The 14,771-nt window shown below is 43.1% G+C and overlaps 1 protein-coding gene across 1 annotated transcript in view; it reads left to right on the forward strand.

The window, feature by feature from the left end:
• Window positions 1–14,771, forward strand: part of LOC111862076 (protein dachsous) — a 657,337-nt gene that overhangs the window by 22,095 nt on the left and 620,471 nt on the right. The window contains exon 2 of the mRNA XM_033750539.1: window positions 9,464–11,229. Within this exon, the coding sequence (XP_033606430.1) occupies window positions 9,484–11,229 (1,746 nt within the window). The 5' untranslated portion in view covers window positions 9,464–9,483. The remainder of the gene's footprint in view (window positions 1–9,463; window positions 11,230–14,771) is intronic.

Consider the following 14,771-nt stretch of genomic DNA (forward strand, 5'->3'; position numbering starts at 1 on the left):
GAGTGGATATATAAATCCACATTTTCTTGACCTCGGCACTAGCTGGAGGTGAGTGGTCGGCTTCATGCGTCGGCCGCTTTACCCCCGGCGAAAGAGCCCGTTGTACCCATTGGATAGGAGGTTGGGTGGACCCCAGAGCCGATCAGGACGACGTGGAGTAGAGAAATTTCTTGATCCTACCGGGATTCGAACTCCGAATACTCGGTCGTCCAGCCAGTAGCCAATCGCTATACCAACTACGCTATCATTGCTCCTCATTACCATACAGTTTTAAACAAAATATTGCCTAAAAGCAACTTTTTTTCGTGTCGTTCCAGACAGTTCAAGGGAGAGACGAGCTTACATAAACCAATAAAGTTATACGTGCGTGTAAATAAAAGGCCGTGAAGGCGTGTAGAGATAGTAGAAGTAAAGGTCCACGCATTCGTTACCCTGTCACTAAGTGGGCGTCAATTCTCACTTTCACATTTTGCCTCCCGGATAGAACCCAGATACTCAGTGGATTGAAGGCTGAACGTCTGGATACAGTGAGGCGCTGAGAGAACACCCCTGTCCAGATCGAGAAAAGAGCTCCTGAAAATAAAGACTAAGTTCCTATAGATCTGACTTCATGCAGCAGAATATTTGATGAGCTGACAGTCACGCAGCTAATACGAACGTTCATCGCTGTTTATGAGGACCTTAAGGTTCAGCACCGTCTTCACAAATACCTGTCGTTGGACCTTATCCAAAGTTAGTTGAATTTTGTCCGCATTCTGACGTCCTGTTTCACTGTGATCCATTTTAATGTTAGTCTGTCATGTTGCTCTTAGTCTTTCCTTCCGTTGAGGGTTTACGACGGCATTTTAATGTCTATTTCTCATCTTAATGCGTGCTGTATTTTGCTATCGTCTCGTCCCTCTCAATGTAATTTTTAAAGGCTCTTCCAGCCCATTTAGGGGCCCAGGCCTCTTACTCAGTTCCATAATCATTTTTCACGGACAGCAGGACTCCTTGGACAAGTGATCAGTCCGTCGCAAAGCCTCTACCTAAACACAGGACAACACAAACACAGAATAAACGCATACACATACCAAACATCCATGCTTTGAGTGGGATTCGATCCACGATCCCATCGCCCTAGCGAGCGAAGAGAGTTCATGGCTTAGACGGTGCGGCTGCTGTGACTGGCTTCTCCATGTAATTACCTTAAAATAATATTAGACAGATGTCACAGGATGTCGATCAGAGAGACAGAACTGGCTGAGACACGAAATGTCTTCTCCCGCTTGAACACTGGGATAGTGGGTTCGAATCCTTGTGCCATGATCGTGCGTCTGCAGTTTTCTGTGTTTGTGTTGTCCTGCGTAGTGGCCACCTTGAAGCTAGCTGATACCTCGTCGAAGGAGTCCTGCCTACTCTCTGTAACATTCATAGTTTCAGATGAAATCTTAATGGAACCAGGCCAGAGTACCTATAACATTCATAGTTTCAGATGAATTCTGAATGGAACCAGGCCAGAGGGCCTATAACATCATTGTTTCAGATGAAATCTGAATGGAACCAGGCCAGAGTACCTATAACATTCATAGTTTCAGATGAAATCTGAGTGGAACCAGACCAGAGTACCTATAACATTCATAGTTTCAGATGAAATCTGAATGGAACCAGGCTAGAGGACCTATAACATTCATAGTTTCAGATGAAATCTGAGTGGAACCAGACCAGAGTACCTATAACATTCATAGTTTCAGATGAAATCTGAATGGAACCAGGCTAGAGGACCTATAACATTCATAGTTTCAGATGAAATCTGAATGGAACCAGACCAGAGGACCTAATCCGCCAAAGAAAGAAAGAAAGAAAGAAAGAAGGAAGGAAAGAAACGAAGATGGGCACAAGTCCTTAACGGTTTGCTAGTTCCTTGTTAGTGGGTTCATGGCTTGGAGACCTTCGTGTCTGGTCTTATGGAAACAGTATTCGAAATCATCAATGTACAAAACTGAAAAGAATTTCAACTTTTCGCTGTTGAAATCATACTAACACTGGTGACAATGTGTTTACTTTCCACTGTTTGAATAGTGTAGGTATCAAAGGCTTGAATTCTATTTGCATGGGTACAAGCCAGTCTTCCAGTAGGATGCAAAAGAAAAACCAATCATTCGTTTACCCGCTAAACCAACGTCAAACAGTTCATGCTTTCCGCGCAGCAAAAAGATAGCGCCTTTGATATTTTGGTTATTAAAGACATTTCATACAATTTATCTGTCTATGTCTCTACAGTCTTTCTGTTGGATCTTGACCTCTTTTTCAGTTTCTTAATTCTATACACAGTCGGTACGACTCCTTGGACGAGGGATCAGCTCGTTGCAAGGCCGGTACCTACACACGGAACAACGCTAACACACAATAAAAGCACACAGACATCCATGCCTTGAGTGGGATTCGAACCCACGATCCCAGCGTTCGAGCGAGCGGGGACAGTTCATGCTTCAGACGGCGCGGCCACTGCGATGGGCCTCGTGTAGTTTATAAAGGTTAAAAATATATTGACCCCCAGATATCTTCATGATGTCGTGTTTGCATGGGCATCTTCATAGCATGAATTGTCCACTCTTGTTCAAGAAATGAGCAAGTACTCTTCTGTCCCCAAGGTCATCCAGCATCTTCTTACGTCTTCGTCTTCGTCTTCTGGGCACTTCTATCCGCCCCTCCGGTTTGTTTTGTCTCCAGAGGAAATATCTCGCATACATGGTATCTCTGTTTTTGGAAAGAGACTATCCAGGAAAAGTGATAATATGGTAGTTTTTCCATTTTGTTTCCACATTGCAGTACAACAGTCATTCAAACCAGTCTGGTCACGCCTGTTGCTATACGAACTTGAACCATCTCGAGCATTATTTGCTCTGTGCTTCAAGTCGCTGCTGATGACGCTGCTTCCGGCATCAGTTTTTGGTTTTTGGTGTCTCTCTTCGTCTAATGCCTACCCTTTGACCTGTCCAACAAGGGAGGCTCTGCCAGTAGCTACGCTACTGCTAGTATAGAATAATTCAGTTACATTTGTCCGTCCTAATGAGATGTTGATTACTAATTTCTTTAGCCTTCTGAAATTGATTGTGACTGTAGACTTATTTGGATATATGTGAATATTGTTTATATGGGACCGATTAAATCCAGAATTAAATTCATTTTTTCGGTGTAGGAGCCACTATTTACAAAACTATAATTTTGCCTGTCGTTCTATATGGGTGTGAAACTTGGTTTCTAACATTAAGGGCGGAACATAGATTGAGAGTATTTGAGGGCAGGGTGTTGAAGAGAATATTTGGACCGAAGAGGGATGAAATGGCAGGAGGTTGGAGAAAAGTACATAATAAGGAGCTTCATAACTTGTACTCTTCTCCAAGTATAATAAGAACGATCAAGTCAAGGAGAATGTGGTGGGCAGGACATGTAGCACGAATGGAGGAGACGAGGAATGCGTATAGGATATTGGTGGAAAGCCAGAAGAAAAGAGACCACAGGGAAGACCAAGGCGTAGGTGGGTGGACAATATTAGAATGGATCTTAGAGAGATAGGATGGTATGGTATGGATTGGATAGATGTGGCTCAGGATAGGGACCAGTGGAGGGCTCCTGTGAACACGGTAATGAACTTTCGGGTTCCATAAAATGCTGGGAAATTCTTGAGTAGCTGCAGATTTGGCTTCTCCTCAAGAAGGGCTCAGCTCCATAAGTTAGTAAGTTAGTATTATTTTTTATTGCTAGTGGAGTGGAACTAAGTCCCTTGTACTGCCGCCACTTCTGGCCTATTGTACCAGCGCCAGATGATAGGTGAGGGTGATTGTGGAGCAAATTGGTGGAATGAAGATTGGCAGGGGAAACTGAAGTACTCGGAGAAAACCTGCCCCAGTGCCACTTTGTTCACCACAAATCCCACTTGACCAGACCCGGGATCGAACCCGGGCCGCCGCGGTGGGAAGCCAGCAACTAACAGTTTGAGCTATGGCGCGGCCCTAGTAAGGAAGTAAGTAAGTAAGGCACCACTATTTAATCGAACTCCATTCAGATGAACCGTGAAATACTGATTGTGTGAAGGGATTTTGTTACCATGTTTATGAACTTTCGGGTCCCATAATCAATAACGTCTCCCTTTCCTATATCCTCTTCATACCTTCATCTAGTTTTCTCCTTTCCCAGTTTAAGCAGCGAATTAAGATTAATGTTATCCATACATGTGCCCAGTTTCGAACATGCTTATAGAGATGTAATTTGTGAAAGTACGTGAAAGCTACTGCATGTGGGAACGGCATAGCGTACACATATAGAAAACACACTTATGTATTATATATAGTAGTAAACCGTCTCCTGTTTCATAATTCTTGAAAACTGATTAATCATCAGCTACTTCAGAAGTACCAGGTCTTTAGTACAGAATTTTCCTTGAGTAACTGATTATCAACCTGGCTGGGTGTTTGGTTGTTTGGGTAGTGAGTGAGTCAGTCAATTGGTCAGTCAGTCAAATCCTACATTGACGAATGGTTCTAATGACTAAATTCTTAATGCGATAATCTTGGAGGTATCAAATCCCATTATTATTCGATGCAATAATCTGTAACTTTATGATTGAAATGAAGTGTGCAATGCTTTGTAGCATTGCTTCATGGTTACGCGTAAGCGCATGCTTCTTGAATTCAAGATTTTATAGTGTCATGCTTAAACCAAACATATCTTTAATTACTTTAATTTTAAGTTTGCTTTTTGTTTCTCTGACTGCAGATCACTTGAATACCTAAGAGCATTTGTCTTATTTTAATTACCATTATGTGTGATGACGTAGTAACTTCGTTCATGTTTCAAGCTTTAATTTGAAAGTTATTACTGAACATTTTAATCTTGTTTTATTTGTGTTCTTATTGTTCCGGGCACTGAATATAATGGGCATACAAATATTTGTTTGTTATGTAGGTTAAATGTTTATTGTACAGCTGAATTATGTTAATGTTTTAGCGTGTATGAAGATAAATGAAAATATTTGTTTATACTGTATAAGCTGTAGAATAGGAACTACATTATGTGTTCTGTCATCAGAGATGATTGATATATCCAGATTAATTGCTGAGGAGTTTGAAAAATATCAGTTATATTTACGTTTCCTATGCAGAAGTCATGTTGATTGGGTAGGAGTGGATTGTAGGTCGTATGCATTGTTTATTTTATACTCACCTACTGTCATTATTGCAGCGATAACATTTCGCAGTGTGTACACATCATATGCAGAGATTGTTTGAAAATAGAGGAATAATTTAAGAAAGCAGTCTTCTGGGATGTGGCACCATGTAGATGTGGTGTTAACCGACGTTTCAGAGGAACGTATCGCCTCCATCTTCAGGATAGAAGGAAAAAATCTTTTACCCTGAAGATGGAGGCTATACGTTCCTCCGAAACGTCGGTTAACACCACATCTTCATGGTGCCACATCCGAGAAGACTGCTTTCTTCATAATCACCGCCGTGAAAACCTCAAATCTTACACAGAGGAACAATTGTCTTCCGTATATTGTGCACATATTTGAATTCCTTTTTATGAAAAATGAGATGACTAGGCTTGTGACCCAGATAAACAGATAACCAGATAATAATAAATATTGACACAGAAGCCGCATTTTAGTGATAGATGAACCGTACTTGTAGCATGTCGCTTCAGATCGCTGATGATTAAATGAACTACTCATGCAGGCTTTGACTCTTCCCCCCCCCTTCTTTTGAAAGACGAAAAGGCCTTACCAGTACAGAATTTATTTATGTTAGTGAAAATGGAAATCATAAGGTCAGATTTTTGAAAATCTAAAAATTGTGTTCGTTTAAAATGCGTTTTTTTCTGCAAAACACGACGGAACGTTTTAAAATTCAAAGAAGTGTGCAGTGAGACCCTCTATCCGCAAAAGTTGGCACTAACTTCGCCAACAAACGGCGGTTGCTTGGTCGATATAGTTCGCTTGCGGACGACAGGCCACGGAGTTTGTTTTTGTTCAATGCTAAATGTACACCACCTCGAAAAATCTTTGTATTTTCTTGTGCGTTCACTGCCCAGTTATGTGAATATAACTTACAAATTGAATTTGCTAGTAAAGAACTGAATTTGTATAAATATAAATAAAGAAAAAAACAGTAATCCTAGTGCTGCCAACCGGAATGGAACTTTCATCCGACTTTTATTTTGGAGATATTTAAGCAGATGGCACCAATGATCGCGCGGTGGAGGTTCCGAAATTCAGAGGACCCTGGGCAGCTGCCCACATTTATCATTGGACAATGCGGCCCTGTGTTTAGGTACAGATGCTTTCTTACAACATAGCGACACATCAGTGAGGTGCTGCGTGCAGTGATGTCATAGTATTACCCACTGTTTTGATGTGGATAATAATTAAAACATGCAAAATGAGTGTGAAATTCATTGAGGTATCTGGAGAGAATCTTTAGAGGTACGGGATTGCGTCCCGAGACCCGTGTAAGTGGGAGGTTCAGCACGTTTGTTAACACACCTCACAGCTGTTAATAACCAGTGTAATTCACTGAGTGAAGCTTAATCAAATTCATCCCATAACAGTTTGTGAGGTCAGATGTTTAAGCATGTAAATTCACTTCCCAGTTGGCTTTGTTTGTAAATGGCTACAGACAGGACGGACAGGGTTCATTTTTCGATAAGACCCCAGATTTCCCCGCGCCTCCATGTCCAGATCTGAGTTTCGTAGAGTCGCCTATCCAGTATGTGCAGGTAAAGTTGTCCCTGTGCTTAACTGAGTAAGCACTACACCGTGAAGGCGTAAGGGGGAATGGATGTATAGATCCACATTTTCTTCACGTCGGCAGTAGCTGGAGGTGAGTGGTCAGCTTCACGCCCCGGTCGCTTTACCCTAGGAAAAGAATCAGAAGTACCCATTGGCTGAGCCCCAGAGCCGGTCTGAACGACGTGGAGAAGAGAAAATTCTTGATCCTACTGGAACTCGAACTTTGACCTCTCGGTTGTTCAGCCCGTAGCAAGTCGCCATACCGACTGCGCTGTCCCGGCTCCACTATTGAGTACGAACCGGGGAATTTATCTTCAGAGTCAAAGCGGCGAGACTACGAAGCTGGCTTCTGTTGCCGACTATAGGCATACCGCCACGCAGAGTTTCCATCGAAATATCTGAAGGGAAGAAACAACTTGGAGAAGGATGCATAGATGGAGTATAATCTTAAAAACGAATTTAAATAAATAGGGCGAGAGGCTGTGTAGCATTTGATGTTCCCACAGCGGTGGCTATCCTCTGGGACCTATCGACGTATAGTCCGTTGAAAATCAAGCAAAGTATCGGAGGAACACTTTGCTCCGCTTGCCACCTGGTTTCACGCTGATTTCTTGCTTGGCTTATTCTTCGACCCTGAAGATGGAGGTCAGATGTTCCTCCGAGAGGTTGGTTGACTTTCAAGGGACTACAAATCATTGTATCAGAATCTAGAACTTTTTATATTCATCTGGTTCAGAATAATTCTCATTGTGACTGTGGTATAGTAAATCTTCTGGTTCCATAACGGCAGAAAATTTCCTGATTTGCTGAAAGAAAATTTAGCTACTGTAGAAGGTGTGTTTCATGCCATTGGTTCTTTATACGTTTTCATGGCCTGGGGCTTAGGCACAGGGGATGAATTACATTATCTGTACTCATCAGCTAACATCGTGAGTATTGAAATGAGGGTGGCTGGGAAGTGCATTGTATCAAGAAACAAAGTACAGTAAACCCAAGTTAAAATGGACTGATAAGGTGGAATATGTCCCCACTGTATCCGATGTACGTTTTAACCGAATGAAAGGGTATTCGCGGAATTACATCACAGAACACACAGGCAATACACTCAATAAACATAGACACACACACAGTGTGATTATGTAAAGGGTTCTGTATTGGCGTTTCTTTTTTTTTTTCGAATAGTTCTCTAACTACAAAACCTTTTCAGTGCCTCAACATCTCTAAAAATTTACAATTGTACACTGCAAAATTTTGTTCTTTATATCCAAAATCCTGCATATCCGTGTCCCTTATAACGGGGGTTTACAGTGATGTGACATACGCCTAATTTGTTGTGCTGTGGCATATGTCGGAATATTTTTTTGAATACGTTGGAAACACAGACGTCATCTTCAGCACGAAGTAGTGTTTTGCCATTAAATGTTAATTAAATCACCGCAGGTACTGTGATTGCAGCGAGTCTTTCAAATTAAACTTTTCCGATAATGTCGGTAATATCGAGTACAATTTTCCATCATCATTACACCTTTTATTAAAGGAAAAATACATTTTTACACGTTGTAGACTCGTTTCATGCTGATTCATTATTTAAGAGTTTGGAAAGTGTAAGAGTGGCGTAACAGTTCTATGCTGTTCGCTCATCTAGATTTTCAGTAAGTGAATGCTGTCTTTTGCTGCTGTCTTACAAGTTTCATAGACTAAACAACTGAAGCATATGTAAGATTTGAGGCTTTCACGGCGGTGACTATGAAGAAAGCAGTCTTCTGGGCTTTGGCACCGTGTATATGTGGTGTTAATCGACGTTTCGGAGGATCGTATCGCCTCCATCTTCAGGGTAGAAGGAAAAATATAAGAAATCCGCAAGCGAAGAGACCGTGAGATGGAGGCGATACGTTCCTCCGAAACGTCGGTTAACACCACATATACACGGTGTCAAATCCCAGAAGACTGCTTTCTTCAACTGAAGCATGGCCTTCCTATTACGGCGAAGAGTCAAATCTATCATAATTAAATAGGTGGATGCATATATTTGCGTGGATCTATAAAGCTAGGTTGTAGAAAGCATATGCAAGGTATGAAGTGCAAGCATATAGTCAGGTTTCTTTAATCAGCTCGAGAACCTTAAGACGTAATGAAAAGTATGCTGACCATAACTTTAAAATTTTGATTCGAAACAATATTATCTCGGAAAAATATTTAGAGATAAGCACACAAACATACGTAGTTATTAATGTAAAGTACCCATAACCGTTGTCTGATTTCAACCGAAGTTGGAATATGTCAACACATTTCGTTGGCGCTTTCCAGTAACAAGTTTCATGAAAATCCCTTGAGTGACTCTCGAGTTGTATCATGTGTACAGGCAGACGGATGTACGGAACGAGCGAATTTATTAAACTCTCCATAGGATTGCGAACGCGCCTAAAGACCCACCTTCTCTTAGTAATTACATTTCTCATGGTAATTCGTGATGTTGTATAACTAGAAATACAATAGGCGTTGAAAGATGACAGATATATAAATTTACCTGATCTTATCTAACAACAGATACCTTCAGATCAGAAGGGTCAGTGTTTTTAATGAGACATTTCTTTCTGAGTACGAAAAAAAAAAGTTAAGGGGCTTCTTGAAGTGTATGCGCGGTATAAATATACAGCTACTGTGTCTGATGCCGCGGTTTGGCTATGTTGGCAGGATGGTGGCCGGCTGACCCGATGGACTGCAGCAGGAGGATGTGTCTACTGCTACTGCTGTTGGCGCTTGGACTCTGTCTGCAGCGGGGGGCACACGCCGAACATGTGCGCGATCTGGAAGTATCGGAGGGCGCCCCTGTGGGAACCAGAGTTGGCTACATCGGTGACGGGTCTTCCAGCGACAGTGGGCCTCCATACCTTATAGTCCCCGTGCCAGGAAGTGCCGTGGATTCAGATCTGGCCATTGAGCAAACAACGGGGGAGATGAGGACTAAAGTTCCTCTTGATCGAGAAACACGGGCTTCGTATTCGCTGGTGGCGATACCGCTGAGTGGAGAGAATGTGAGAGTGGTAGTGAGAGTACTGGACGAAAACGACAATGCGCCTACATTCCCTACGCAAGTGATGGGTATAGAGTTCCCTGAAAACACTCCCCGCGATGTGAAACGAACTCTTCACCCCGCAAGGGACCTGGATCTGGGGATCTATAACACTCAGCGATATAACATTGTGTCCGGAAACGTTAATAATGCGTTCCGACTCTCGTCACACCGTGAACGTGACGGGGTTCTGTATCTGGACCTTCAGATAAATGGGTTCCTGGACAGGGAGACGACCGCCGTTTATAGTTTGTTGATTGAGGCTCTGGATGGTGGCAACCCTCCACTCAGGGGTTTCATGACCGTAAATATTACCATCCAAGACGTGAACGATAACCAGCCGATATTCAACCAGAGCCGGTACTTCGCGACAATTCCTGAGAACGCAACAGTGGGCACAAGTGTGCTGCAAGTGTTCGCAACCGACACGGACGCAGGAGAGAATGGTCAGGTCGTGTACTCTATCAACAGGCGACAGAGTGACCGTGAGGGAATGTTTCGGATCGATTCCACCACCGGACTCATCGCTGTGAATCGACCTCTAGACTTCGAGACCAAGGAGGTTCACGAGTTGGTGGTAGTGGCTCGAGACCACGGAATGCAACCACTGGAAACCACCGCGTTTGTGTCCATCCGAGTCACGGACGTGAACGACAACCAGCCCACCATCAACGTGATTTTCCTCAGCGACGATGCCACTCCAAAGATCTCTGAATCCGCTCAGCCAGGCGAGTTCGTTGCCCGTATTTCTGTGAACGATCCTGACTCCAAGACGGAGTATTCAAACGTGAACGTAACTCTGCAGGGCGGCGACGGTCGGTTCGGTCTAGCAACGCGAGATAACATCATCTATCTTGTGATCGTGTCTCTGCCCCTGGACCGCGAGCTGCAGCCCAACTACACCCTGAGTGTCATCGCAACGGATACGGGGAACCCGCCTTTACACGCTTCCCGGACGTTTCACCTACGTGTAACAGACATCAACGACAATGCCCCCGAGTTCGAGCGCATGGTGTATTATGCGAATGTACTTGAAGTGGCCGACCCTGGCACCTCGGTATTTCAGATCCACGCAGTAGACCGCGACGAAGGAAATAATTCCGCATTGGCGTACTCCATCTTGGATACCCCTGACACTCACTCGACGTGGTTTCAGATCGACCCCCGCTCAGGCCTTATCACCACTCGATCGCACATCGATTGTGAGACGGATCCAGTGCCGCAGTTGACGGTGATGGCCCGTGATAATGGCTCCCCTCCCCTCTCCTCGACGGCCACTGTGCTCGTCACCATTCACGATGTCAACGACAATGAGCCAATCTTTGACCAGAGCTTCTACAATGTCTCCGTCGCAGAGAACGAGCCCGTCGGACGCTGCATTCTCAAGGTAGGGAGTGTCTCCATTCATGTCTGTGTATAGGGTGCACTGTCATACAGATGGAGGCCAAATTTATTGGCTTGAAACAAATTGTGATTATATTAGTAGAGAGAAGCGGAGTCTCTTGGTGTCCTCTGACATAAAATTATTGTTATTATTATTTATTTGACTGCAAATGGGGTTTTACCATAGCAATAGTAGTACAAGTGACAACACAAAACACTCGAACAAAACCTGTTCGTGACATATGTCTAACTCAATGGTGGCGTAATGATTGCCCGTGGAGAACCAAAGCTTCTAGAGGGAAATTTGTCCCGCTGCTATTTTTGCCGATCACAAATCCTACATGGACTGCCCCTGATATTTGAACTACGTAGAAGTGATACGTACCCAAGAGCCATAAAATCAAGCAGAATGCGATATGTAAGCTCGTGATTAATCTGCAGTTAAGCCGATTTGTTAGTGAGAGCTACAGTAAAAATTAATGTATCATCTGTTTCTTACCTAATAAGGTAAAGTTGTTCCTGTGCGTAACTAATTAAGCACTACGCCATGAAGGAGTATGGAGTAGTGGATGTATAGATCCACATAGGCACTAGCTGGAGGTGAGTGGTCAACTTCACGTCTCGGCCGCTTTACCCCCGGGGAAATAACCCCCGGTACCCATAGGATAGGAGGTTGGGTGGACCCCAGAGTCGGTCTGGACGACATGGAGTAGAAAAAATTCTTATCCCTATTGACTCCGATCCTTCGGTTGTCCAGCCCGTAGCTAGTTGCTATACCGACTGCGCTATCGCGGCATCTATGATCAATGTAATACAAAGCTTTTAAATTGTTTTGCAAATGAAGTGAATTTGAAGTTTGGCATTGGCGTTTTCTTATTTTTCTACAGCTGAAGCATTTTTCATTGTGGTTTGATCAAGTGCACGTTCTAATGGTTATCATTAGCATGAGGCCTATTGTTACAAAATGCTGTGGAACAGAGGGTTGTGTTTTTCTTCTACATATATTCGTAAGATAATTATGTTTTGATTTCTTTTATTTGCATACTGGGGTTGACTCAGCCTCTAACAGAAATGAGTACCAGGAATATTCTTGGAATGTTCTTGGGAGTAAAGCGCGGCCGGCGCGTAAGGCTGACAACCTTGCCGCCATCTATGAACCGATTGTCTAGATAATGTGGGAACCTCAACATCTCACAACCCTATTGGCCTCCACGGCCTGTTACAGGGATACCTTTACTTTATTTTTAGTTACTGTGGCCACTGTGGGACGGCTACCCTTTAGATAACATTAGCTACACTGAGAAACATGAAACCATACTCATTAAATATAGGCATTAAAATTATTTAATAAAATATTTTGTTTTGCCTATGCAGGCGTTCTGCGGTAACATTTAGGTTTTTAATCAGATTATTGACTGAGAGCTCAGTTATCGGGGTAACCGGGATAGCGCAGTCGGTATAGCAACTAGTTACGGGCTGGACGGAGTCAGTAGGGTTAAGAATTTTCTCTACTCATTTCTTTCAGACCGTCTCTGGAGCCCAATTTGTACGGGTATCTCTTTCCCTGGGGGTAAAGCGGACGGGGCGTGAAGCTGATCACTTACCTCAAACTAGTTCCGAGGTTAAGAAAACTGGGTTCCATAAATCCACTCCCCCATACGCCTTCATGGCGTAGTGTCTAATTAGTTAAGCACAGGGACACTGTCATTATTAGAGATGTGGGCTGACACTAACTTCCAGTCGTCAGTGAAGTTAACGTTTTCTGCATGTATAAGTAAAGAAGAGAGGTAAAATCAGAGATTGTAATTTGTTGTTATGGTCCGGAATGAGTGATATGAGTCTGTAGTTTATAAGGGAAGACAGCCTTATAGACATTTACAGGTAGATGGCCACCCATCGTGCCAAAAACTGGAGGTCAGAACACCATAATGCTCCTCTTGACTGGGGAGGAGAGAAAATGGAGAAGAATATACTTTGTTGTCTACAACACGGTCCCCCCTTCTTCCTTTCTCTGTCCATTTTCCTTTAAAACATACCTGTCGACACATTGTAAAGAATACATACCAGCTAGCAACATTTGAAATTTCACCCCTCTTTTTGGTGCAGGCCGGCCTTTGATCTGCCCTTTGATCCTACTCTATTGAAACATGTCACACAGGATCCTGTATGTATTGGCCTAGGTCGGTAACATGTGTAAAATGTCTGCTAGAATAGTGTCTTTAGCCTCTCTCATAGGGATGATTGATAGGTCGCGCCATAGCTCAAGCGGTTAGTCGCTGGCTTCCCATCGCGGCGGCCCGGGTTCGATCTCGGATCTGGTAAAGTGGGATTTGTGGTGGACAAAGTGGCGCTGGGGCAGGTTTTCTCCGAGTACTTCGGTTTCCCCTGCCAATCTTCATTCCACCAATTGCTCCACAATCACCCTCACCTATCATCTGGGGCTGGTACAATAGGCCAGAAGTGTCCGCAGTACAAGGGACTTAGTCCCACCCCACTAGCAATAAAAAAATGAGGGATGATTAATTACTCTGATGCCCGTCTATATAACACTTTCCGCAGAACTCCGAACTATTAAATAAGATATTCTAAAAAGCACTTAATGTCTCTAAGAAGAAGAGGATTAGACAGTTTATACGTTTTACGAGATCCAAAGAGAACACAATATGGCAGATGCTCGGCTGTGTCAGTCTTCTTTGAATACATTGTAGTCCGAAATATTGAACCTATATGAAATATAATAATAACCTCATGAAATGCACTATTAAGTAATTTGTTATTTTAATTCACCGACGTTTTAAACTTTTGCGTTTTAGATTGTGTTGTGAACCATTTACGTACAATTTCCTATATCGTACTTCGATGACAGGATTAATGTTTTGAGAAATTATTAAAATGATTTCCTTTCCCGTTTCACGTAGAACGGCAAATATACGCATGACGTCACAAAATTTAAACTTCACCCTCTCGTGTGTCCGTACACCCAGATTCAAGGCAACAGCATGACAACACCGACCCCTTAATATTGTCACATGTATTAGGGTGTTGCGTGACTATGAGACGGGTTTTGGATTGGATTTATTGCATCTTATACATTCACAACTCGAGATTGCAGGTAATACAGCGCTATCGCTGATGTACACACTTTACAGTTCACCATTACACACGCACTAGGGTTCTCAGTCTTCACTAGTCGCATCCTGGCAACGGATTTCATAACAGTCTCACTGTCACTTCAAATCACACATGGAGTCTTCGTTTCACCGCCCAACTTCCTTCCTTGCCATTATTCTACAGCTGCCAACTCAATTGAATTCGAAGTTCGTATCCCGGCAGGCTAGTGTCACGGAACTCTACTCGACTCGACTACTGTTTGTTACTACTCCTTTCCGTCTTCTGTGTCCTTATATAATCCCTCTGCACGGACTACACAGAAAAAATTACATTTATTGTTTAGGAGGCGTGTTTACTGGTCCATTACCTAGCAATGGACGTTTCATGCGCACGCCTCGCGTAACACTATATATATATATATATTTTTTTTTTCCT

Source organism: Cryptotermes secundus, unplaced genomic scaffold, assembly GCF_002891405.2.
Source record: "Cryptotermes secundus unplaced genomic scaffold, Csec_1.0 scaffold400, whole genome shotgun sequence".
In the NCBI taxonomy this organism is placed as follows: domain Eukaryota; kingdom Metazoa; phylum Arthropoda; class Insecta; order Blattodea; family Kalotermitidae; genus Cryptotermes; species Cryptotermes secundus.